The sequence below is a fragment of the Rhincodon typus genome, chromosome 3, assembly GCF_021869965.1.
Source record: "Rhincodon typus isolate 14 chromosome 3, sRhiTyp1.1, whole genome shotgun sequence".
NCBI lineage: Eukaryota > Metazoa > Chordata > Chondrichthyes > Orectolobiformes > Rhincodontidae > Rhincodon > Rhincodon typus.
In genome coordinates, this window is record NC_063334.1 from 115,999,489 (window position 1) to 116,027,241 (window position 27,753).

The 27,753-nt window shown below is 41.0% G+C and overlaps 1 protein-coding gene across 2 annotated transcripts in view; it reads left to right on the forward strand.

The window, feature by feature from the left end:
* The window catches only part of galnt7 (UDP-N-acetyl-alpha-D-galactosamine: polypeptide N-acetylgalactosaminyltransferase 7), a 109,075-nt gene that overhangs the window by 26,522 nt on the left and 54,800 nt on the right, over positions 1 to 27,753 (forward strand). For both annotated transcript variants that reach the window (XM_048594921.1, XM_048594920.1), the window contains exon 2: positions 13,021 to 13,469. In XM_048594921.1, coding sequence (XP_048450878.1) covers positions 13,021 to 13,469 — 449 coding nt within the window. The remainder of the gene's footprint in view (positions 1 to 13,020; positions 13,470 to 27,753) is intronic.

Below are 27,753 nucleotides of genomic sequence, written 5' to 3' on the forward strand. Positions count from 1 at the left end.
GCTTTTCCACCTGTATTTGTAAACTTTTGTAGTATATTCACTTTCCTAATTGAAGTCATTGATACATATCGTAAATAATTGTGGGCCCCAGCACTCATCCCTGTGGCACGCCACTGGTGTGGTACCTTATAAAAATTCATATACATTACATCCACCACTTCCCCTTTTTATCTATCCTACTTGTTACCGCCTCAAAGAATTCTGGACCAATCAGCTTCTTTCCCAGCACTCGCATCGCGCTGTGGTTTGTGACATCATTCTGCCACTGATCTTGCTGCAGGTCAGTCCCTTGACCATCCCTTTTACCCAATCTCACTTACCTCTTGCTCTAGAGTATTTACTTCTTTCAATTTGCTCTGAATTTCCACTTCGAATTACATTTCCAATGCTATAGTCAATATACTCACTCAGCCTTTGTCTCATTCTGCTGAAGTTTCCTCGCACTGACCATGCCCCTTACTAATCATTGACCATAAATGGCTAGCTTGGACTTCTAAAAGGGAAATTATGTTTACCTAACTTGGAGTGTTTTAAGGAGGGGAAACAAAGGGTCAATGAAGGTAATGTTGTTAGAGTATACTTGGTCTCTCAAAAGGCATTCAAGACAGTGCAGCACACCAGACTGAGACAAAAATTATATTTCACGGAGTAAAAAGAAATGACAATGTGAACATAAAATTTGCTGAGTAATAGAAAATGAAGGGTTCAGTCAATGGATGTTTTTTTTGAGTTGGAGGAAACTTGTAATGGCGTTCCCCCAGGGTCAGTATTAAGACCTTTCTCCTGATGTACATTAGTGATTTAAATCTTGGTGTGCAGTGGACGATTTCAGTGTTCTCAAATTATGTGAGACATGGAAACAATATAAATAGTCAGTTGTTAATAAAGCATACAGTATCCTGGCTTTATTAATAGGTGCATAGAGTACAACAACAAGATTATGCTGAAGTTCTACAAGACAGTTGTTAGACCTCACCTGGAGAATTGTGTACAGTTCTGGGGTGCATACGATAAGAAAACTTGAACACTGGAGAGAATACAGAAGAGGTTTACAAAAATGGCTTCAAGGATGAGAAACCTTGAGGAAAGAACATCATCAAGCTTTATCTATAGTATCCATTGTAATGTCACAAGCATAATAATCTGGGCGTACAAGATCGATGTACTGTGCAGCATCAGTGCTTAAGTAACCATTCAAGCTACAGTACCACGTCATGTGCATAAATGTTAAAATTCAAAAGAATAGTGTTACCTTGCTTATTTCTCCCTCCAATGTGTAGAGGAAATTGCAAGGTTTTGTAGAATTGAGGTTGCAAGAATATCTGTATTTGTCATCTATACTCAGGGCGGTGCATGAATATTTTCTTTGATCAAGAATTTTTTTTGTTATTCACATGTGGGTTATGGGTGTTGTTCATTCACCAGCATTTATTGCCTATCCCTGGTTGCCCATGAGAAGGTCCTGGTGTGCTGCCTTCTTGAATGACTATAGCTAGACCCATAATGCTAAAAGGGAGAAATCCTAGTATTTTGGCCCAGCCACAGTGAAGGAATAGTGATATATTTCCAACTCTGGATGGTGAGTGGCTTGGAGAACTTGCAGGTGGTGGTATTAGCACGTGTCTGCTGCCCTTTTCCTTCTAGATGGAAATGGCCGCAGGTTTGGAAGGTGCTGTCTAAGGACCTTTGGCGAATTTCTGCAATGCATCTTGTAGATAATACATGCTGCTGCTACTGAGCATCAGTGGTGAAAAGAGCAGATACTTGTGGATGTGGTACCAGTCATGAGACCTGCTTCATCCTGGAAGGTGTAAAGAATCTTAATTATTGGTGGAGCTGCACCCATCCAGGCAAATGGAGAGTATTCCATCACACTGCTGACTTGTGCCTTGCAGATGATGGCCAGGCTCTGGGGAGTCAGAAGGTGAGTTACTTGCTGCAGTATTCCTAGCCTCTGACCTGCTGTTATAACTGCTGTACTTATACAGTGAGTCCAGTTGAGTTTCTGGTCAATGGTAACACCCAATAATGTTGATAACTGGGGATTCCATGATGGTAACACCATTAAGTATTAAGGGACCGTGGTTAGATCATTCTCTTACTAAAGATGGTCATAGCCTGGCAATTCTGTGATGCAAATATTATTTGCCATTTGCCAATTGTCACCCTAAGCCAGAGTATTGTCCAACTGTCACAAAAACAGAAATTGCTGGAAAATCTCACCAAGGTCTAGCAGCACCTGTGCAGAGAAATCAGAATTAATGTTTCTGTTTCTGTGTTTTTGTTTTTGTTTCTGATTTCCGATTTCCAGCATCTGCAGTTTTTTCCATTTATTGTTCATATCTTGTTGCATTTGAAAATGGCCTGCTTCAGTATCTGAGGAATTTCGAATGGCGCTGAACATTGTGCACTCATCGGCAAACGTCCCCACTTCTGACCTTGTGACGAAGGGAAGGTCATTCACAAAGCAGCTGAAGATGGTTGGGCCAAGGACACTACCCTAAGGAACTCTTGCAGAAATGTCCTGGAGCTAAGATTACTGACATCCAACAGCTACAGACATCTTCCCATGTTCCAAGTATAACTCCAATTACTGGAGAGTTTGCCCCGATTTCCCATTGATTCATTAACCAAGGGAGGACAGTACTGAGTAATCAGCAGAATGTTTACTTACCCACACTTAACTTGAAGCCATGAGACTCGATGGGATCCCGAGTCCATGTTGAGGACTCCTACAGCAACTCACTCCTGATCGTATACCACTGTGCCATCACCTCAGAATCTGTCCTGCTTATGGAACAGGACATGTCCAGGGATAGTGATGTTGGTGTCTAGGACATTGCCAGTAGGGTATGATTCTGCAAGTATGACAGTGTCAAGCTGCTGTTTGATTAGTCTGTGGGACAACTCTACCAATTTTGGTACTAGCCCCCAGCTGCTAGCAAGGAGGACTTTGGCACAATCAGCCCTGTTGACCTTGCAATGTCTCTTCCAGTGCTTAGGTTGATGCCAAGTGATCTGTCTGGTTCCATTTCTATGAGACTTCGTAGCAATTAATACAGCTTAGTGGCTTACTGGGCCATTCCAGAGAAGAGTTGAGAGTCAACTATATTGCTGAGGGGTTTGGAGTCACGCATAGGCCAGACAAGATGAGAATGGCAGATTTCCTTCTCTGACAGACATCAGTGAACCAGCTGGGTTTTACTGTAGATCAACAATGGTTCTTGATTACAGACTTTTTTTTTCTGGAGTTCATATTTCATTATCTACTGGGGTGGAATTTGAACCCAGGTCCACAGAACATTAGCTGAGTTTCTGGATTAATAGTCTAGTGATAATACCACTAGGCCATAGCCTTCCCTAAGTGCCACTTTTTTCCTAGATGCGTTCAGTTCTAAAGAAGAGTCACTGAACTTGGAATGTTAACTGTGTTTTGTCTCCACAGATTCTGTCAAACCTGCTGAGTTTCTCAAGCAAGTGCTTATAACGGTTTGCTTAAGTATACAACCAGTAGCGTTATTGTAGTTTAGATTTTTTGTTTTTTGCTCTTAATTTTTCACAATTTTAAGATATTTTAAAAGTTAATTTCATAAGATGTGGAGTTGCTGGAAAGGCCAGCATTAGTTATTCTTGAGAAGGTAATGGTAAGCAACCCCCTTGAGTTGCTGCAGGCTATCTGGTTAATTTCCCAAATCTGATAATGCCTTTGTGTATTTTATATCGTTCAAGATCATTTTCCACTAAATAGTCATTAAATAGATAGATAACATTATCTAACATTTCCAACTGCATGCATGAGTAAATGAATGCAAAATGTAAGTTGACGGAAAACCCAACTGTACAATTAAGCAAAACCACAGTTAATGAGAGAATATTTAATGTTGTGCAGTGTTTGCCACAGTTGGAGGCAGCTAACAAGGTAGTCTAAGGCAATTCTTTTTTGATCACTTGGTTACAATTTTCCTGGCAAAAACTTGGTATTGACAGTTATTTCATTATGTTCTTACCTTATCTCAGTTACTGTAGGCTAAGCATCACTTTACCACATACTTTAGACAATTTTCATTAGATTGGAATGGAGAGTGGAGATGCATATGTGCACTATGATACATATGAGAGGCTCACTTCCAAGTGTATCCCAGATCTGTTCCAACCTGATGCAGTGGGGGGTAGCCTCACTGTTTAAAGCTCGCAATTTGAAATGCAGCCTCTTGTAAATAGTGACATAGGATCTTCTGAGTTCATCAGTAGCTTGGACAAACTTCTGATTCAACAGCTTTTCTGATAGCCAGTACCTCTTGACTGTACTGCATGCCTGCAATATATGCTAGAATCTCTGGAGAGTCCAGATCAAATGGGACTAGATCAGATTGGGATGTCTGGTCGGCATGGATGATTTGGACCGAAGAGTCTGTTTTCGTGCTGTATCACTCGATGACTCTATAATTTTGATTCAGCGTTAAGAGTCACACCGTTGAATGCTGTGCCAGCACACTTAGTTTTCTATTTTGTGCCTTTACCAGCATCAGAGAGCCTCCTGCAATTTTGCCTTTCAAACCGAAAGTAATTTTGCCTTGAAGAATTAAAAATGTTCACCAGTGTGACAACAAAAGTTAAATTTGCAACTTTGTGGGGTAAAGCATCCCCTCTTAAAATTGCACATCAAGCATTTATACTATATCTGTGATAATCTTCTAACTTTTATTTTCCTGCATTGGAAAGAGTTTTAACATTTTTGAACAAATGAAAAACATGCACCCCTTTTGTCTCTAGAGCACAAAGCATGATTTGGTGATGTTAATGGAGCAGACAGACTTTTGGGATGAGACTTTGCGATCTATACTACTGTCGATCATTTCCAATGCTGCTTGTCACAGTTCCCTGTATATCAGAACCCACTCTAATATGAATGGTCTGAGCACTTACCCTACAGTAACAAAGAAATCCCAATCATGCATGGAAACAAACTGAAAGCTGGTTTCTAAACAAGAGAACCTAACCAAGCATTGTGACTTGCCTTTCTCAAAACTAGTCAATGGACCATGTCAAATATCACAGTGCAGCACAAAGTAAAATCCTAAAATTAAAATGTCAATTTTATTAAGTGAACTCGTTGGTCTAACTATCACATGCCTTCACCAAGGGTGGGGTGTAAACTAGAACGGGTGGCTCGCTCACCACTTTCCCATCCTACCCCGATAATAGATGGTGGGCCAATGCTGAAATTGGCAACCCTGAGCAGTATTAAAATAAATAATTAACAGTTTCTTGAGCTTGTAAAAGTTCAATTGACCTCCATTTTACCCAGCCCACACCTTAATACAGTTGGCACGGGCAGCCATTTTATTTAAGAAGTTTCTAAAATAGTAAGGGGAAGGAAGGATTTTTTTGGAGGTGCCCTTTACCTAACCCTTGAGAAGACAGTACGCCTATAATTCAACACACACCACCTTCGTTCCTCTCCATATAGTGAGCAAACACTCCCTTCTAACAGCCCTACTTGGCTGAACCCAGGGTCCATCGGGCCTCCTTCGTGAGCCTGCCTGCCTGCATTGTCAGCAGCACACACCTTGAAACATAAAGAAAGGAAAATCCTGTGGCTGCTGGAGATATGAGATAAAAACAGTGCTGGAGTAACTGAGCAGGTCTGATGGCTTTTGCAGAGAGAGAAGTAGAGTTCACGTTTCGAGTCTAAAGAGTCATCTTCAGAATCCAGTTCCCAGCAATCTGACCTTTTGATGTTTCAACCCCATATCTCCCATTTCCAAACTCTGGTGGCTCTGCCAGCACAGTGATGGAAATTCTAACATAAAGTTGGCTCACTGATTTTTACCCCAGTGTTTTAACTCTGATGTTTTCTAACTCTAGTGTTTTCAGCTTCCTAATTGTTCACACTCTCTACAGACCTCTGATTTTCGTCAATCCTCCATTGGTGGCCAGGCCTTCAGCTACTTAGACCTTGACTTTGCAATTCCCTAAATCTCATCTTCCTCTTACTTTTAAAATGTTCCTTAAATCCAATAATTTGGTCACCTGTCCTAACATGTTTGTAGCTTAGTGTCAAATTATATTCAGTAATGTTCTTGTGAAGTGCCTAAAGTTAATGATTTTGAATAAATGAAACTTGTCTTTTCCAAAGAAAAATCACTGCAACATAAGAATTAAGAGCAGGCTTCTTGAGCTTGTGCCACCATTCAACATAATCTACCTACCACCAGATAACCATTTGTCCCCTTGCTTATTGAGAATTTATTCACGTTAATCAAGCATGTTCTACCCTGAGAATATTCAAAAGTTTTGATTCCACCATCTTTTTGAGGAAGAGAATTCCAATCTTTGGAAGGCTGCCTTCCAATTTTCTATAGATTCTGAATGATTGATTCTGTGGATTGGAAGGTAGTAAATATCAACCCGGTATTTCAGAGAAAACAGGTAGCGATAGACCTGTTAGCCTTCTAACAATAGGCGCAATGCTAGAATCCATTAATGGGATGTGATAAGTAAGCACATGGATGATGATCTAATGTGGGTATAGTTGTCATGGTTTTGTGGATGGGAAATCATATTTAACGAACTTGTTGGGGTATTTTTGTTTTGACGATACTGTTATCAAAATTGATGAAGTGTGAATATACAAAGGGACCTATATGTTATTGAAGTTATTGAAGTCTAGCATGCAGGTGTAGCCAGCTATTAGGAAGGTTAATGGAACATTAGCCTTTAACTGCGTGAGGATTTGAGTAAAGGATCAGTGACATCTTGCATCATTTGTATAGGAGCATGGCTAGATGGCACCTGGATTACTCTGCACAGTTTTGGTCTCTTTATCTCCGGCAAGATATTACTGCCATGAAAGGGATGTTACGAAGGCTCACGAGACATGTTCCTGGGATGGCGTTCTGTCCTATGAAAAGACTGGTTAGGAAGTCGAGAACCAGGGATACAACTTAAATATAAGGAGCAAAAACAGAAATTGCTGGAAAAACTCAGCAGGTCTGGCAGCACCTGTGGAGAGAGTTAATGTTTCAGGCCCAGTGACCCTTCTTCAGAATTTCAGAACAATTTCTAGCATCGACAGTTCTTTTCGGGTTTTTGTTAAATATAAGGAGGATGTCACTTAGATCTGAGATGAGGATTTCTGTTTTAACTTGTATCTTTTGGAATTCTCTACCACAAAGCTGTGGAAGCTCCACGTTTGAGTGTTTAAGGTAATGATTAATGGATTTCTGATTACCAGCAGGGTTCTGGGATGGAGTTGGTAAATGGCATAGGAATATCCAATCAGTCATGATCATATTGAATTGCAAGGCAAGTTTGATGGACTGAATGTCTATTCCTGTTCCTATGACCCTTAACTCTGAGTAGGGAAAACAATCTCCTCTGCCTTGAGCAGAAAACCTCTTACCGTATATACTCGTGTAAAAGTCAAATTTTTTAGACTTTTTTTTAAGGTTAAATTTATGGGGTCGACTATTACATGGATACTACTTTTGAGGGGCTGAAATTCATGTCATAGTCCAAAATACTGTATCATTAGCAGAAGCCCAATTGATGTTCAACAACTTGAGCACCAAATATATCTTTCGCCCTGATGATTATAAAGCTATCATCGCATGGATCCTTTTCATCTTCACTGTCCTTAGAGGTAGCACATCATCTACTACTTCTTCATCTATGTCATCCCATAGATATGTCATCCCCTGTACCATTTCAATGAATTTGAAATTCCACTTTTCTTGAATGATTTGAAAATAGTGTCAGCTTTTATTTCCTTCCATAATTCAACAATCCGTTCACAGATCAGTGCCAGGGATGAAGCCCACACACTGCCTCCTCTCGTATGTTTTTTCTCCATCACACATTCAGTTATTCCACTTCATTCTCATGATTTTCTTAAATGGCTTATTGATACAACATCCATTGGTTGCAAAACACTTGTAAGTATGCTGGGAATCACAGCTACGTCAGTGTTATGTGATCACATGTTATCAACAACATACTTCACTAGATGTGGTCTAAACTGGTCCCAGATGAGCAAACTCTTTTTCCTTGCACAGTCCACCAGGTTGTAAATTCCAAATTTCCTTTATCCATTTTCTACATCCACTTTCATCTATCTCCAGCCTTGTGGATGCATATGGACAACAATTCGTTTTGGAAATTTCTCCTTTGGCAAAGTTTTTCCTCTTAAAAACAGCCGTCGGTTTTAACTTAATGCCACTAGCCGTATAAGAAAGAACTAAGGGGAACCCACTTTTCTCATGGCTAGTGGTTTTCACCCATACTGTTTTTTTTCCCACCTTTTGGTTCACAGTTCAATTCTCCGTCATGTCGAGAGTAACAGGCGTTTCATCCACGTTTCCAATGCATAACTTGTTTTTTTTTTCAGATTACAAACTGGTGAAACTGTAATGTCTTCTGTTCGAGTTCAGCAGGCAGCTTTTGCACAGTCTCCGTTCTCTGCCAAAGTACTGAGTCATGCATTCTCATAAGCCTTGTGCAGCATCCAGCACTTGCCTTAAAATCCAAAATTCCATCCTTCTTTGATTTGTTTTGTGCATGGATTCGGATGGCTTCATGACTAACACATCTTTGATGATTTTCAAGTACCCACTCGGCAACTGTTTTCTCCAAATGTGGCCACTTGTAAGGTTTACCTCTGTTGGTACACTTTCGTTTTGGTGTTGTCTTTAGGAGGAGGCAATGGCCTAGTGGTATTATTGTTGAACTGTTAATCCAGAGACCCAGATAGCGTTCTAGGGACCCAGGTTGAAATCCCACCACATCAGATGGTGGAATTTGAATTCAATAAACCTATCTGGAATTAAGAGTCTAATGATGACCACTAATCCATTGTCGATTGTCAGGAAAAACCCATCTAATTCACTAATGTCCTTTAGGAAAGGAAACTGCCATCCTTACCTGGTTTGGCCTACATGTGACTCCAGACCCGCAGCAATGTCGTTGACTCTGAACTGCCCTCTGGGCAATTAGGGATGGGCAATGAATGCTGCCTAGCCAATGACACCCTCATCCCGTGAATGAATAAAGAAAAAAAAGTTAGTTTGATATCTTCCTCCAGCCTGTCAAGGTTCTCCGAAACACACAATTCTCTTGTTACAGTTATTTGCCTTCTCTGCAACTTCAATAACTTTCATTTTAAACACTGATATTTTTGCTAGAGGGCATTTTTACACAAAATGATGAACACATTTCAAAACCTCAACTAGGTATATGGCTGTGTTTCTCGAGTGCCTGACTGTGACCTGATGCCTCTTAAACATTCACGCCAAATTCTTCCGTTTTCTCTCCTCTACTATTGTTTTAGTTTGACTCTCATACAGTCTCGCCGATCATTTCCTCATTGTAACATCTACTGGTATTTACTGGATAACCCTCAAATGTTGTTCTGTTTTCTGTGAAGAAATAAGGTCGACTTTTACATGAGATGCATGGAAAATGCCCAAAAATAGGGGGTTGACTTTTTTACTGGAGTATATATGGTATTTTGAAACAGTGACCCCTAATTTTGATTCTCTCTCGAGGAAACAACCTTTTACCAGCACCCTGTCAAGACACCCTCAGCTCTTGTATACTTCAATTAAGTTAGTTCTTACCCTTCTAAACACCAATGAGTGCAAGCTGACCCTCTTAAATCCTTCCTTATAAGACAGCCACTTATTTCACATATTAGTCTAGTAAAGCTTCTCTGAACTGCTCCCGATCTATTTACATGCTTGCTTAAGGTGACCAATACTGTGCGCAATACTCCAGATGTGGTCTTGCCAGTGCCCTGTATAAATTAAGTACAAACTCCCTCCTTTTCTATTCAATTCCCCTCAAGTAATGATAACACTCTCTCTATTAGCTTTCCCAAGTATGTGCTGTACCTGCCTTTTGAGATTAACATAGAAACATAGAGGATAGGAGCAGGAGGAAGCCATTCAGTCCTTCGAGCCTACTCTGTCATTCTTCACGATCATGACTGAACATTTAACTCAATAGCCTAATCCTGCTAACTCCCCATAACCTTTGATCCCATTCACCCCAAGTGCTATATCTCGTCGCCTGAATATATTCTGAAAAAAAACTTAAGTGAGAAAGCAGTTAAGCACATTGTTAAAGAAATTAAAACTTTTCTCATATAGTCATGCTTTAGCAGCTGTTGGTCATTTGTAACTAATTTTGAGGAAAATACTTAAAAGGCCCAAAGTTTTTGACAGATTTTACTTTTTTTCCCTTCACCACAATCATTCTGAAATCGAACACATCAGTGTAAAAGATCAAGGAATATTGAGCACAAATTACAGCTGGAATGCACAGAATTTCCACAGTCTTTTCTAGTGGTCTTCAAAATATAATACGGGAGCTGATCCCACAGAAAAATTTGGATATGTCGCATATCAAATCTGGATGAATTTCTGCCAATTATGCCTAGTTGAGGCCTCCAAGAAGGCTCCTGAAATAAGGGCTGTGGGGCTAGAGGAACTTACAGAAGTAGGGACTGGTCAGATCATGGAGTAATTTTGAAAATCAGGATGTGGGTTTTAAAATCAAGTGTTAACTGGGAAAAACTGTATGTACGTGAGTTGGGTGAACAGCATTTGTGTGAACCAGGACACAGCAATAGTGGTTTGGATGACCTCCAGTTTTAAGGAGGGGTGATGTGGGAAAGTGGCCAGGAAAGGTGCGGGTGCAGATTTCAGCCACAGATGCATTGAGGCAAGGATATACAGTCAGGTGATGTTACAAACATAAAATAGGCAGTCCTGGTGATGCCGTGCATAAGTAGTTGAAAGAGTGTCTGTCTAAAATATGATTCAGGGTTGCGAGAAAGCTGGTTCAGCCTCAGCAACAACTACCAGGAAGGGGAATGGAATCACTGGTGAAGGAACTGGGTTTGTGGTGAGGACTGAAGATAACAGCTGTAGTCTTCCCTGTCTGAACTTAATTTTTGGCTAAGATTAAGTCTCTATAAAGCCTTCATTTACTTTGTGGTACTGGCATTATCATGTGTTTTTGTATTGATTATCTTACAAACAGTCGCAACTAATGGACAAGAAACTTCCTACTTCCCACCCGACAGCCTTGTATTGGCTAGGATAGATGAGCCAAAAAGACAGATTTACTAGACTGGTTCCAGGGATGAGGGATTACCTAGTTACATTGGAGAAGTTAGCTTTTTTTTTGCATTTGAGCAGAAACAACTAAGATTTGTAGAGGTATAAACCCCTGATTGGTTTAAAAGAGATTTCTGATGAAGGGTCTAGGCCCGAAACGTCAGCCTCTCTGCTCCTATGATGCTGCTTGGCCTACTATCTCTTAAGTAAAGAGAAATTGCTTCTAAAGGCGTGAAGGGTTGCTAATCGAAAGACACAGTTTTAAAGTGATTTGCAAAATGGCCACAGATGATACGAGAAATAGGAGAAGCCTAAGAATTGATCTGAAGGTAACCAGAGGTAATGGAAAGAAAACCAATCATCGCGATTCTGTGGCTACGATTAGCTACAAAGGAATGGAACCAGGCAAGTGCATCACCACCCAGCTGGATTTGAGTGGATAGGTGTTCCAGGAGGAAGGGACGAAAAGACCAGGATGAGGAATAACAAAAACAGAAATTGCTAGAAAAACTCAGTATGTCTGGCAACATCTATAGAGAGAAAGCAGAGTTAAGGGCTACCAGACCCCTAACTCTGCTTTCTCTCCACACGTGCTGCCAAACCAGTTGAATTTTTTTTTTCAGAATTTCTGTTTCTTCTTTCCAGCATCCACAGTTCTTTTGTCTTTTTTTTTGTACAGAAGGAGAGATAGTTTGTCCTTGTCAGAGTCATGTTGGATGCCATTGACTATCACAAGACATGTTTGGGTTCTGTGGAGCAGTGAAACTGATTGGAAAATTTTAAACTTGGAGGCAACACTGTGTTTGGTGACTCCAGAGAAGAAAGAGGTTATAGATGGGGCAGAGGCCTGTAAGGACGAAGGGTTCAAGTGTTAACAATACACATTTCTGCTCTTCCATTAAAAACTAATGGTAGGTCTTGTTACCTGTTACTCTTTCACTTTGGTTATGCAGAATCTTAAGTCAGATATTTTGGAAGGAACTGATGGCTTCTCACAGCTTTCTGTTTTTCCTCCAGACTGACGAGCAGTTGCTATCTCAAGGAAAGAAAGCTGATCATTGTTATGCAAGGCTGAGAGAGTGGACTAAAATTGACTCTTGTTACATCTTGCTAAGCTAGAGATAACATTGTTCTTGTTGATTTGAAAACCTGTTTGGATTTCTCCTACCCTATTTATGCAAACAGTTATAAAATCTCAAGTATTTCTTTAATTAAAAGTTCAATTTTGCTACATTATGGTTGTTGGAATTTTGGATTTAACTTGAATGAGCAGTGAAATTCATATTAAAATATCATCACCTCTAAAAGTTTTTTTTTAATAAATTGTATCTGCCTGCTACTCTTCAGTCATTTACAAGGATCTTTTGACATTTTGTTTCAGTATTTTGATAGCATTCTTCCATGGTGGGATTGTCATCTCTTTTCTGATGCTTCCTGAACTCCTGCTTTGTACATAGAATTTCCAATACTTACTTGAATTATACAGAATCCCATTGATTTGATAAGAGGCTTAAGAGCTTCGCAACTGCGTGTGCAGCAGGTGAGTTCACGCATTTTGTCTTGGTGGGCCATAGAGAGGCATATTATGGAAATTTGTGAGCCACACATCCAATGTAAGTGTTCAAAATTACATGCTAGTGTTCTGACTTAGAACTGTAATCTCAGTGAATCTTGAGGATTGCCTTTACCAAGTCTTGAGGTCTCAAAATTTAAACTGGAAAGCCTGCAAATAAACAAGTGCAAAATGAGTTGACTCCTTGAATATTAGCAGCTGGTTAGCTTAGGTTCCAAGACCACTAGGGGCACAACCTGGGGTTCCAATGTCCTTTGTTCTACATTATCTCTCATTCTGTTTTTTGAAAGCATAGGTTATTAATATTTTTATCTTTTTATCCTTTAGCCTGGAAGAGATATCAACAACCATCTGCTAAATGTTGGAGGCAATGGACGTGCTGCGAATAAATTTCAGCCTGTTGTCCCTTGGCCTCAGGTTGAGGGGGTAGAAGTGGACCTAGAATCTATTCGACTGAAAAATAAAAATGCAGCACAACAGCATGTTGCTGACAACAACCAACAAAATGCAATACAGAAACAATATGTTACTTTTAAACCCCAGAAACATGCTTATTCTGATCCAGTGTTGAGAAGTGGTGTTCTAGGGAACTTTGAACCCAAAGAGCCAGAACCTCACGGTGTCGTCAATGGTCCTGGAGAAGGCGCAAAACCTTTTATATTGGGACCTGAATATAAAGAAGCTGTGCAAGCAAGTATCAAGGAATTTGGTTTCAACATGGTGGCCAGTGATATGATCTCGCTGGATCGGACAGTCAATGATCTGAGGCATGAAGAGTAAGTGTATGGATGTGAGATTATATTACTCGGTATAAACAGAATTGAGAGTTTGTGTTTGCAACTTCCTATTGCATTTTCGCAATGTTATTCCCTGTGTGGGTTATGGTTCCACAGAGGACAGCACCCCACAGCAATTACGTGGTGCAGCCAGTATTTTCAGGTTGAAGGTTGGACTTCTATTCCTCTCTTGGCGGGGGAAGTCTCACCTCTGGAGTTGAGCTCCAATAATCTCTGGCAGCTAGAGCACAGTAGAGAACACTGCTAAGACTAGAGCCAGGTCCATGAAGAAGACAACATTGGATCCCAGAATGAGGTGAATCAGGAGGGTGTTTGGTGAGAATTTGCCTATCCTAGAGTCTATATAATTCCAGTGAGTAGAAGGGAAGTGAAGGATACTGTTTTCTGGGAATGCTTGTCATGGACAAAAGAAAATTTCCAAAGTGAGTACGGTACCCCTCTCCATTTTTTTTCCCTCTGATTTTAAAACCATTTTTTTAAAAAATCAGGCTGCGCATTTCTGCCTGACTGCCCATGCCAACTATGCTGTAGCATGGACAGGGTAATATTGAGGTTGACTGAACTTTTTGACGGGCTGAATTGATCCCTAACTGTTAACTTAGATATGGTGGATGAGCTGCTGATTTTAGCACCTGCTCACCTTCCATATTATGGGAACGAATTTGAGTGGTGGTTGGAAGGTGTGGGCTAGCCACCTAACCCTAACCCTATTTTGTGTGCCACCCATGCTGAAAGCACCCATTGAACATAATATCCAGCCCACTGTTTGCCCTGCTGCTTATCAAAACCCACCCTTGAACCCTCAATCGATTCTGCTAAACCTACTCGTATGTACAACTTCCTTGAAAATGTTCTTGTCTTCTCCCAAAACCTTGGCGCGCTCTCTAGCAATTCCAAGTTTGAATATCCTTCAATAAGATCTCTGACCCTGCCACAGACCAGAACAGCCCTAATCAAAGTCAAAAATGATATTTTCTGTAACTGTGAGCTCCTTGACCTCTCTGCAATCTTTGGCCTGGCTGAACGCATAGTCCCAATAGCCATATTAAACTCCTCTTACAAACATTCAATGTTTTGGCCTCAACCTGATTTCTAAGGCAGGCAATTCCACAGGCTCACCACTCTCTGGTTGAACACAGTTTGGCAGAAACACCAAGGGTGCAGAATGTTCTCTGGGTTGGGAACTTTACTGTGTCCATAACCAAGAATGGTTTGGCAGCACCCCTACTGACCAAGCTGGCCAAGTCCTAAAGGATACAGCTGCTAGACTGGGTCTATGGTAGGTGATGAAGGAACCAACAAGGGGGAAAAACATACTTGACCTTTTCTTCTCCAACCTGTCCACTACAGATATCCAAGATAATATTGTTTTTAAAATGTTTTTGAGATTTGTCTTTACTGCAGAAACTGGTGACTAATCCTGAATGGGCAGACCCATTGTCTGAAGGGTCTTTGATGTCATTGAGCCAGTGTTCCACAGGCCCAGATTAATATTTTGGGAGGACAGAGTCAAATTCCCACAATCGCAGTTCCTGAAATTTAAACTCAGTTGGTAAATCTGGAATAAAAAGTACAAGTATCAGTAATCATTAATTGTCATTAAAACCCATATGGTTCATAGTTTTGAGAAAGGGTCACTGGACCCAAAACGTTAAGTCTGATTTTTCTTCTCAGATGCTGCCAGACCTGCTGAGCTTTTCTAGCAACTTCTGTTTTTGTTCCTGGTTCACTAATGCCCTTTAGAAAAAGAAATTTGCTGTCCCAACATGGTCTGACCTAAATATGACACTAGCATCACACTACTATGGTTGACTCTTAATTACCCCTCTGAAAATGACCTTGCAAGCTATTTTAGTGCTGAATTTTAAAACAAAAAAGGCTCCCCCGAATTTAGTAGTAGGTCCAACACGCAAATACGTTGGACATAAATCAGCCCGTTGTCAATTGACATGCTTGTTGCAATCCATGACAATTTCTAGCCTTTGTCAGAACCAGACCTGCTGCTGGACATCTTTTTTCCACTGGTGCCCTCTTTTGGTATAGTGCAGGATTGCATGTAGGCACTAGGAAATTGATAATTTTTAGATATCAACCTGATTGGATATGTTGTGACACCCCTCCAGCATAGGTGGGAATTGAACCTGGACCTTCTGACCTAGAAATAGGGACGCTGCCGCTGTGCCACATATGGGCATTAATTGGTATTCTAACAAAGTAATGAACTGTGTGCTTTAGCATTAATTCATGCAAAGCAGCTTAAAACAGGGCTTGTTCGATGTGCACTGAAAACAATAAATGCTGGAGATCACAGCGGGTCAGGCAGCATCCACGGAGAGCAAGCTAACGTTTTGAGTCTAGATGACTCTTTATCGGAGCTGAAGTGAAATGTGAAGGGGACAGCATTTATGCTATAGTTGCAGGGGAGGGGGAGGTGAGGTGGTGGAGAGTAGGTTGTAGAATGCTTGGGGAGAAAATATGTTGATAGTTGAGATTAAGTGATCAGAATGTGAGAATGGCAGAACAATGATGTGTCTAATGGCCAGACTTGAAAGAAAAGACAGTCCCACTGGGGAGGGGAGAGAGGACATCGTGACAGAGAAAGTAACAAGTAAAGCTAAAAGAAAGGGAAGGAATGGGAGTTGGTTCACAATTTGAAGTTGTTGTATTCAATATTAAGTCCAGAAGGCTGTAAAGTGCCTCATCCGAAGATGAGATGTTGTTCCTCCAGTTGGCGCTGTGATTTACTGGAGCACTACAGCATGCTGAGGACGGACAAGTGGATGTACAAGCAGGACACTGTGTTAAAATGACTGGCTTGTGCAAAGAAGGCATTCTGCAAAGCGGTTGCCCAGTCTGCATTTGGTTTCTCCAATGTAGAGTAGGCCACATTAGATGCAGCGAATACAATACACAAGATTGGAAGAGGTACAGGTGAAATGCTGTTTCTCCTGGAAAGACTGTTTAGGCCTTTGAATGGTGAGCAAGGGGAAGATGAAGGGACAGGTGTTCTAACCTTCTGCGGTTAAATGGGAAGGTGCCTTGGGAAGCGGGTGTTGGTGTTAGTGGTCATGGAATGGACTAGGGTGTCCTGGAGGGAACGATCCCTGAGAAACGCACACGGGAGTGAGGGAAGATGTGTTTAGTGCCGGTGTTCTGCTGGAGTTGTCTGAAATGGCAGAGAATGATCCTTTGAATGCAGAAGCTGCTGGGATAAAAAGTGAAGACCAGGGGCACCCAATCACACTGTTGTGAGTGATGGGAAGGGTCAAGGGCAGAAGTGCAGATGATAGGTTGGAATCGGTTGAGGCCACTGTCGACCACAATAGGTGGGAAATTATGGTTATGGAAGAAGCAAGCCATATCCACAAGGTGGTATCATCCGAACAGATGCAACATAGGCAAAGGAACTGGGAGAATGCGATGGAATCCTTGCAGAACGTGAGGTGTGAAAAGCTCCGGTGAAGGTAGATATTGGAGTTGGTGGGTTTGTATTGGATTGCAGCGGGCAGTTTATTCTCCGAAATGGAGACAGCGAGGTCAAGGAAAGGTAGGGAAGTGTCAGAAATAGAAGATGTCAAAGTAATAGAGGGGTGGAAATTGGAGGCAAAATGAAAAAAATTTTCAAGGTCCTGGCGGTAGCATGAAGTGGCACCGAAGGAGTCATCAATGTACCAAGAAAAGAGTTGTGGTAAGGGGCCAGTGTACGACTGGAACAAGGACTGTACCACATACCCCATGAAGAGGTAGGCATAACTGGGACCCATGTGGGTGCCCCTAGCCACTCCTTTGACTTGCAATAGTGAGATGAAGTAAAGGAGAAATTGTTCAGTGAGAGAACAAGTTCAGCTAGGCGGAGGAGAGTGGTGGTGAATGGGGAGTGTTCAGGCCTCTGGTTGAGGAAGAAGCCGAGAGCTCGCGGACCATCCTGGTGGGGGATGGAGGTATAGAGGAATTGGACATTCATAGTGAACAGGAGCCAGTTAGGGCCAGGAAACTGGAAATTGTGAATATGTAGGTGGAGAGTGGATGGAGTCATGGTAGGAAGAAATGAGCTTGGTGGGGCAAGAACAGGCTGATATGATGGGCCTACTGGGGCAGTCTGGTTTATGGATTTTGGGAAGGAAGTAGAAGCAGGCTGTCTGTGTTTGGATGACTATAAGATTGGAGGCAGTGGAGGGGGGAAGATCTCTGGAGATAATGAGGTGGACAAACAGGAAGCTGGAAACACACAGCAAGCCAGGCAGCATCTGGAGGAGGAGAAGTCAACATTTCGGATATTATCCTTCAGGACCGAAAAAGGGTAATACCCGAAACGTTGACTTTTTGTCCTCCAGATGTGCCTGGCTTGCTGTGTTTTTCCAGCCTCCTGTTTGTCTTACCTTGGATTTCACCATCTGCAGTTTTTTTGTCTCCGGAGGTAATGAGGTCGGTGACAGTCCTGGCAACAATGGCTTGATGTTTGGATGTAGCGTCGTAGTCTAGGGGGAGGTAGGAAGAAGTGTCCAAGGGTTGGCATTGAGCCTCTGCAAGGTAAAGATCAGCGCGCCAGACTACAACGGCACCGCTTTTGTTGGCGGGTTTGGATACTGGGTTGTTTACAAATCTTTATTGCACTTTCTGTTATTAATGCACTGTGGGCACACCTACCTCGTGTACTATAGCAGTTCAAAGGACAGCTTTCCATCATCTGCTCAAGGGCAATTAGCGATGGATAATAAACCCATTCTCATCCCAAGAACCATTAAAAGCAAGTAGTGTGTCCAGTTATAAGATAAAGGTTATATTGCGTGTAATAATTTTAATGCAACTGTAGTTGTTTTGTCTTGAGTTGAGGAGGAAATTGAGCAATTTATGAGCAAAGAGCATGTGGCTGTTGTATTGAAATCTGGTAATCCAATCAAAAGCAGTGGTGGGTTTGTCTTTAGTTTGCAGCCCTAATTTCTGGAATACCCTCCCTTTACCACTCCTCTAAGGCATTCTGTAAGTCCTTCTTCTTTATGTCATAGCTTTTGATGCTGTGCCCTAATATCCCTTTACCTGACTCAATGCCACATTTTGTTTGAAAATATCATACTGAAGTTTTTTTTTACTACATTAAAGCACAATATAATTACAACATTCTGTGGTTGAAGATTCTTATTTTTCTTTCTTGTAATGAATAAGTCTCCTATGTATTTCCAGCATGTCTGTTTTTCTTAAATCATAGATGTTTTATTGGAGGCCATTCAGCCTTATTTGTATTGTTTCCTGTTAGAGCAGTCCAAATCTAATGCTATTGCCTGATCTTTCCCCATGACCCTTCTGCCACAGTTCAATGGTTAGGATTACAACTATTTGGAAATTATCGATCCTTGGGTTATTTAAAATAATACAGGAAACTTGCCACTTTAAGAGCTGCTTTTCCAATGAGTCCCACTGTGCCAGTTTTGGTGTTCTCTGGGAGTCTGACTATACAGTGGGAAATGCCTTCTGTTTCTGTTCTTGCTGTAGTTTTGCATTCCTCTCAAACAGATCTTCAGCCCTTTTATCAGTGGGTTTAAAAAAAGTCAAGTGGTTTTGCACTATTCAGCTATATTGCATTCTTAGCCTGTGTTAACATTTACCTAATGCAGGAGCAGTTGAGGGCTCCACAAGTGGCTAAAGGTAGAGGGAAATGGAAGTAGAGGGAAGTGTGCACTAGTAGAGATTCGCAGTTTGAGAGGTGATGTCCTCCACTGCCACAATTATACAGATCTTTGACAGTATTGTATCAGACAATGACAGGTATTTAAGTCGTATTTGTCACCTTTGTGTTGATTTAGCTGATCGATACTACTTTCTGTACATTTTCAATGAGACTGGGATCAACCCTCAATTCCCAGGAAACAGAGGAACAAGATGATGGGATGGATTAGATGAAGGGACGGATTAGATGAAAGGTGTGAAAAGTTTGTTGCTATTTATATTTGAGTTCCTCTAATTTTAATTCCTCATCCGTGTGTCCATATTCCTCTATTGCTTCATCTCTCCCTATCTTGATAACCTACAACCCTCTGAGAGCTCTCTACTCGTTCAATGCTAGCCCCCTGCCCATTCTGAATTTTCTCTGTCCCACCATTGGCAGCCATGCCTTCAGTTATCTAGGCATTAAGCTCTGGAACTTCCTCTTGATCTTCTCTGCCTGCCTCCCCCTAAGTTATGATTAATGTTCCTTTAAAATTTACCTCTTTGACCAAGCTTTGGATCTGCCATCCCAGCATCTACTTCTGTGACTATCAGTTTTTGTTTGATTTACATACCAGTGAATGGCCTTGGATGTAATGCTGTGTTAAAGGCAGTGTATAGATGCAAGTTGCTTTACTTCAGAATAGAACAAAAGGAAAGCTAAAATGTGTCAGGTAATTGAAAATTAAAATGTTAATAAAAACTAAATGATAGTCTGTTCCAAGTGTGTCAATGCACACTTTACCTACTTGTAGTTTCACTGCACCAGCCTCAGAAGTACAGAATAAAAACAGCATGACAATAATAAAAGTGCACCCCTTGCTGGAAATCTTTGTTACTGAGCCACAAAGAAATGTGAACATTAAAGCTCATGATACACTTAAGTTCACTGTGTTACACATTAAGAAAGCATTTATGTGGTCATGTGCAAGTTCTTACACTGTCAAATATAGCAGCCTGTGATCTACTGAGTGTTGGAATCTAACACTTATAGGCAGGGAGGAGTTTAGAGCAACATGGCCAGATGAGAGCTGGAAGGAGGGAAGCATTTCATTGTGTGAAATTTGTTGCTTAACAATGCAGAGCAAATGCATCATATTGTAAACTTCCTAAATTTTAAAACACAATTCTCCCTTTCAAGATAGTTTGGTTGTAAGCATTTGATTCTGTAGGATTTTCCTCACCCATCTGAAAATGGATCAAATTACAGGATTTTTTTCTTAATTTGAATGGATAAAGGTTGAACTAGTGAAAAAGACCTTTTGTCCGTAACAAGGTTTACATTAATTTCAGACGTCAAAAAAAGGAGAGTGAGCATGCACTTATTTCAAATAAACAGGGCAACTTCTATTAATAAAATGTACCCTTCTTGTGAAATGCAGGCACAGTCCAGCCTCTTTGCTGTGGGCTTTCAAAATGTGACTGTTGCAGCAAATCTTCATTGAAATGCTCCTTTCTGTTCTATTCAATTTTGCATGAATTCCCTACCCCAGGAGCTTGATCCGGGGCCCCCATTTATGTCGGACTCACTCTCCAGGCTGCTGGGGGGGAAGTGAGAAAGAGGGCTTTCTTGCACACAAACCAATTGAACAAATGGAGAAAATTATGTGTAACAGGAAAGGAATTTGCAATCTGAAGTTTTTTTTTCCTGCAGTATAAGCTGGTGTTGCAAATCTTCCAGGGTTGTTCCTGTGGCACCAAGTTATAAATGTGAATAGCCAGGGCAATGCTGAGTACAGCTGTAAAGAAAGGGAGTTTCAAAACAAATATGGGATTCTATTGTACCATAGTCTTGGGTGTATAAGTAATTGCTTGGTAGTACAAAACTTAAACATTGCTCCTTTTAGCAGTATCTAGCTGTGGGTTTCCTCATTTACTTTGAACAATCCTGTTTCGTAATTGAGAACTTTGGATTGGGGAGGTGAAAAAACGTTGTTACATATTAAAATATAGTTGTTTGGATGATTCTTGTCAGTAAGTCAGTGCAGGGAGTGTGTGCACTGAAGGTTGATATGTTATGAGGTCAGTACTTGGGACGATTGGGACCTGGAGATTTTGTAAAGAAATCTCTAGGAATGTGTCCACTTATTAAGGCAACCCACGTGTAAGCTGCTTTGTGCAAATCTGATGCCTTTTTTTAGGTCAGCAGCAGCAACAACTAAACAAAAAACAGTGTCTTCCTGTGTGGAAGTCGAACTGTTGGTCAGAAAGAGGAATTCTGACTAATTTTCCCATTTTTTCCTCTCCCCATTGCTATACTCAATCCTTTGGGCTGTGACAGTGAATTCATCCTCCTGTTTGCAACCTGCCTGAGATCAGCAAAAACAGCTCAGATTGCTAGAGGAGTCTGGAATCATCCTCTGATCTGACACTTGACTCTACATCAGTTGCTACACCTGCTAGTCGACAACGTGGCAATGTCTTATTATTGATTCAAGTCCAGAATTTGGATCTAGGGGCTGAATCTTCAATCTGAGTCAGAAATCAGACATAAGAATGTGTTAAGGTCACAGTCTTGCAATTGTGCTTTTACACACGCCCAACATGTTTGGGAGCCTTATGCTAAAGGTGAGATTGGAGGCCCTCCAGCAGTCATCGCTAGCTGCACTGGCAAGAATGGGAGCTGCCAATGTGAGGGTGGAGGGAGGCAGTAAAGCACAAATGCAGGTAAATATATTTCTTTCAAAAACTCCCAGCTGCCTGACCTTGACCCTGGAGGAGCAACCCTTCAGGTGGCCTGTAGTTGCAGCTCTGACCTGAGGGTCATTGGTGGGTATAGTGTGTTGGTTCCTCATTTGACCCATCATTTCTTTGAGTCCTGGAACTGTTCTAGGCCAGTGTGAGCCACTGTCATTGCCAAGTGGCAATCCTGTGAGAGATGTAGTTTCTCCTCATCTCAGTTTTGATCCGACCTCCCCAAACTCAATATGTCAAACCTCTTGTTCGAAACTATCCCACAAGGGCGAAGCATCCGTTCAACGTCCACCTTATCAATCCCCTTTAGCATTTTATATCAAATTCCCCCCCTCATTCTTCTGAACTCCCAGCAAGTACAAGCCCAAGCTATTCAACCACTCCTCTTACAAAGCCCTTTCATCCATGGAATCAATCTGATGAATCTCCTCCTGAACTGCCTCCAGTGCCATCGCATCCTTCCACAAGTCAAGAAATGAAAACTGGATGCAATATTCCAGATGTGGTCTCACCAACACCTTTACATAATTGTAGTGACACTTTTATAATCCCGTCCTTTTGCAATAAATGCCAGGATTCATTTGCCTTTGCTATTATATGCTGCACCGCTAGAGCCTTATGAGGCCCCTTAATTAATTTTCATCTCATTGACCTCATCGGGGCAGCCAATCTGACCCACAGGCCAGCCTCTTACAGGATGCAGCAGAATCATGGCAGGGAACTGACATACTGGCTGGCGGCACCAAACTGGTTCACACAACTCCAATCCTTAAAACAGACATAGAAATTAAGAAACTTCAGTCCTTTCAGCCTGCTGTGCCATTCAATCTGTCTGTCTGTCTTCTATCTCAATGCCATATTCCCGTTTTCTCCCCATAACCTTTGATGCCTTTAAAATTGAAGAAATTATCTTTATCTTTCTGTTTCTTGAATATATTCAGTGATTTGGCTTCCACAGTTCCACTGTCCTTTTTCAGTGAAGATATTAATCTTCTCCATTCTGTATGATTTACCCCGTATCCTGACACTGTCCCCTTGTTCAAGTGACCCATCCAGGGAAAACATCCAGCCTGCATCTAGTTTGTCCAACCCTGTTAGAATTTTATACATTTCAATTAGATCTCTGCTAATCCTCCTAACCTTTATTTTGACTGAGCCTGTCTTCACTAATCTCTCCTCATTGGACAGTACTGTCGTCCGTAGTATCAACTACTAAAGCTTCGCAGCACACACTCCATGGCAAGTATATCCTTTCTTGCACTGAGATCAAAACTGCACACAATACTCCAGCTGTTGTCTCATCAAGGACCTGTATAAAAGCAGTAAGATATCCCTTTCTCTGAGCTCTCATCCTCTAGCCATGAAGGCAAGACAGTATATCATTTGCCTTCTAAATTGTTTGCTGAACCTGCCTGCCCACTTTCTGGTGTATAAGGACCCTTTTGTACATCCACACTTGCCAATATATCGCATGTAAATAGTATGGTTTTTTTTTATATACATATTTTTTAAAAATATATAGTGAATAGCTGGGGCCCAACCACTGATCCTTGCAATACCCCACTGGTCACTGCCTATCATTCAGAAAAAGACGCATTTATTACCACTCTGCTTCCCGTCTGGCAATTAATTTGCAATTCGTGCCATTACATTACCCCCTTCCGTGTACTTTACGCACTGATCTGTTAAATGGGACCTTATCAAAAACCTCCTGAAAATCCAAATGCACCACATTCACTGTTTCTCCCTTATCTATTCTACTAGTTTCATCCTCCAAGCAGTCCAGTAAATTTGTTAAGCGTGATTTGCCCTTTCTAAACCCATATTGGCTTTATAAGCCATACTGGCTGTGTCCAATATCACAAGTGCTTTCCAAATTTTCTATTATCAAATTTTAATAGACTGTAGTATTTTTCACATTATTGATCTTAGGCTAACTTACTCTCTTTTTTGTTTGTCCCTTCCTCCTCCCATTTTAAATAGTGGGATTACATTCGCCGCCTACCAATCTGTAGGAACAGCTCTAGAGTGTAAAGACTTTTGGAAGATGACCACTATTTCTAGGGCCACTTACTTTTGTACTCTGGGATATAGATTATCAGGCCTTGTCATTTGTTAGCCTTTAACCCCATTAATTACCCTAGCATATTTTGTTACATGTACTGATTTCCTTCAGTTCTGCATCCTTTCCTTTTTTATCTGTCCTGCCTAAACAGTGAATACTGCTGGATATTCAGTTCCCATCCTTGGACACCCTCCAGCCACATCTCTGTACTTGCGACTATATCATAATTGTTATCTATTTGCACTGCTAGTGCTACACCTTTATTATGAATGCTGTACACATTAAGATACACCGTCTTTCGAGTTGTTTTCTCCACCTTGTTAATCATCATGACTTTAAATTTGCACTATGGTTCCATATGGTGGCTCAGTGGTTAGCACTGCAGCCTCACAGCACCAGGGACCCGGGTTCGATTCCAGCCTCGGGTGACTGTCTGTGCGGAGTTTGCACATTCTCCCTGTGTCTGCGTGGGTTTCCTCTGGGTGCTCCGGTTTCCTCCCACAGTCCAAAGATGTGCAGGCTAGGTGGATTGGCCATGCTAAATTGCCCCTCGTGTTCAGGGGTGTGTGGGTTATAGGGGGATGGGTCTGGGTGGGATGCTCCAAGGGTCGGTGTGGACTTGTTGGGCCAAAGGGCCTTTTTCCACACTGTAGGGATTCTATGATTCTCTATGATTTGTTTTTCATCGTTGACTTTTCTGCCTCCCGCTTTTGCCATTTTAGCTTTCTGTCTTTTGTTTCTCCCTGATCAGATTACCGACCCCCTGCCACTCTGGATAGTTCCAGGCCCCAAGCTGTTTTTAAATTCACCAGCTCCTGGCGCAAACAAGTGCATGGTGATTCTCTTTGAATGAGAAGTCATCAGTGACCGGACTGAAATCTCACATATGTTAAATAAGGTCTATACAGAGCGTTCTTAAAGAAGAAGAATGGAAAGACTTGCACTTGTATAGAGGCGTACATGATTTCAGAATGTTTCAAAGTCCTTGAATTGTAGTCATTGTCATAAAGTAACAGCTTGGGAACTTCCTCTCAGCATGGATAGATGTTGATGATGAAACTCAACATTGCGTGTAGTGTATCAGCTCAGTGTCTGGTCATATGAGGAATGAAGTGATTGATGACAAAGTCTCACGGGCAGCAGTGTCGCCAGCCCTCCTGTATTCACCCAAGACATAAAAAATATGTAACAGATGTTTCAAACACCTGGACAAATATCACCAGACATACTACTGCAAAAGCTTACAGATCCACTGGTATTCCATTATCAGTGTTTTCTCATAGGCCATACCTCAGTATTGTTTACGGTCAGTCAGATGGGTTTGACCAACTACATCATTGGCATGCCTGACACATGACTCCCAAAACAATCCCTTTACTCTAAATTTCATTTTGGCAAGCGTCTGTAAGAGGGCTTCAAAATGCTTCCTCAAAGCCTCCTTGGAAATCTCATGAGAATCTCTAGCCCAAGACTATTTAAAATGAAGAGAAGGAGCTAGTTATTTTGAATCTCTCTGATAGGCCGAGGTGCCAACACAGAAGAAATATTGGGAAATCCCAAGAATCTCATCCTCCTGCTTCAGCAAGTACCTTCAATGACTGGGTTTACAGATCCAATATTGGGCTAACAAGGTGTAGAGCTGGATGAACACAGCAGGCCAAGCAATATTGGGCTGTTGCGTCACCTCAAGAGCCACAACATGAGTGGAAGAAAGTCCTCCTTAATCCCGAAGAAGAACAAAGTAGGAATCTTGGGATCTTCCTATGTTAAAAGGCATTATATAAGTAAATGTTACTGTTGTACCTTGTGCTTCACAATGTGGTCCTTCATCAATACGACATAACTGAGCTCTTGAACTAGAAAGAAAAAGGATTCTAGACATCGTAAACATGGGAAATAATGGGAAAAATGCCTACTAGAAAAATTTATTTTCAGTTAACTTAAAAAGACTTCTGCACAGCATCTGTCATTTTATATTAAGGTGTCCTGCATGAGGACAGCCATAGTTTAATGGTGAATCCATCTGGGTCTCCAGTTGCAGCATGGGGAAAAAGGCTGGTTTTTGTTTATCCAAGGAGCTATAATATTCATAAAAGAGTATGACATGAGTATGATCTGATTCAATATTTTGTGAATCATAACATGGATGCATCAAAACAATATTAAGTTCGTTTATACTTCTAGTCAATATAATTGACTTGATGTTGTTATTACAAACACCTATTTTGTAACAGATTTTAAACCCTCTTTGTACCACTATATACTATTTGAGCAGCGGTTTGTCTGAACCTTTTCGTTTAAAATTTATTTGAAACCAGTAAAGGAGTTTGTTGTCTAATGCTTCAGATGGGCCAAATTGAGCCAGGGTAGCATGTCTCTGCTGTAGTCTACTAACTTTTTAATGTTTCTTGTGAAAGGCCTGAATTATCTTAAGTTGATAGAAACCTCTTCCATCATGTCGGAACTGTAGTGCCCTTAGGGAGTTTTAAAATAACTGGCAGTGGTACCAAGTTTGGTTCACATTACTGTTCTTTTTCAGCTTTGTAAAAGATCTTTACAGAAATCCTGCCTTGAATTACTTTAATGTGGCATGAATATTTTTGGAGTTGCTTTATGATCAGTGATGGGGCTTTATATTTATAATTGAAAGAGACTCCAAAGGAGACCGAAATGAACCCAATGTATGTTGATTTTTTTTTTAACCACAATCTACCACTTCTTTCCCCCCCTTTATGTTACAACTGTGCGTATTTCAAAGGTACTTCATTGGCTGTAGACTAATTTGGGATGTCCCGAAGTCAGGAAAGGTGCTATAGAAATGCAAGGTTTTCTTCACACAGATGGTAAGCCACTCCATCATGTTGTCAGCAAGCAGCGCCCTGAAGTGACTTAATAGAAAAAAGTCAGAGAAGCGCAAATCATCAAAAGTCATGCTCCCATTTGCGATTTTAGACTTCTCAGCTGAGCTGAAGCTGTGGCCTCACCTGCTTCCTGTGAAGTTGCTTTGGGATGTTTCCCATTGGTGGCTTCACTGCACTGATCTGGCAAAGAGGTAGGCCTGACTCAAATATCTATTTCACTCAGAATTTACTTGAACGTTTGTAAATTGATTCAAGGGTTACTTTTTTTTTTGACAAAGTTTCTGTAAATATTGGATTAATCGTAACTGCAAAAAGATCCTGACAAAGAGCTCACATATGAGGCATTCTCTGTCTTCTCGTCAGACTTGTTACATATTTTCAGAACTTTTGTATCCATACCTTAACGACAGTTACTTCCTTGCATAGATTGGGAGGTATTGTGACGTGTTCACCCATAACATTTCCTTCTACGTTTTAAAAAATTTTATTTAGTTTCTTCACGTTGAGAACACATGTTTAAATGACTTATGTATAACGTAACAGTGTGTTTCATACATTTTGCAAACTGGAACTGTGTACTGGTAACCATGAAATCATTTTATCTAGTTCATCTTTGGAATTGAGTGAATTCACTTCCATAGTTTTTCTTCCAAATGAAATTGAGGTTGTGTTCAATTTGTTCAGTGAAATTCAGTAGTATTGTGCTTATTGTCTCAAAAGTTTAAATGTTTACTTATTTTAGGGGGTAACTGGATAAGCAGTTTTGTAGCTTTACATTGTGCTGTTCCAGTGACAACCAGCAGATGGTAGTGCTATTTTTGAACATTAAACCTGTCACATGCTTAAGACGCCAAGTTTTTACAATTTTGTTTCATGGCTGCAGTATTGTAACGAATCTACTTTACCCACTTTTTCGGTTGATTTCAAAGCATTCTGGGTT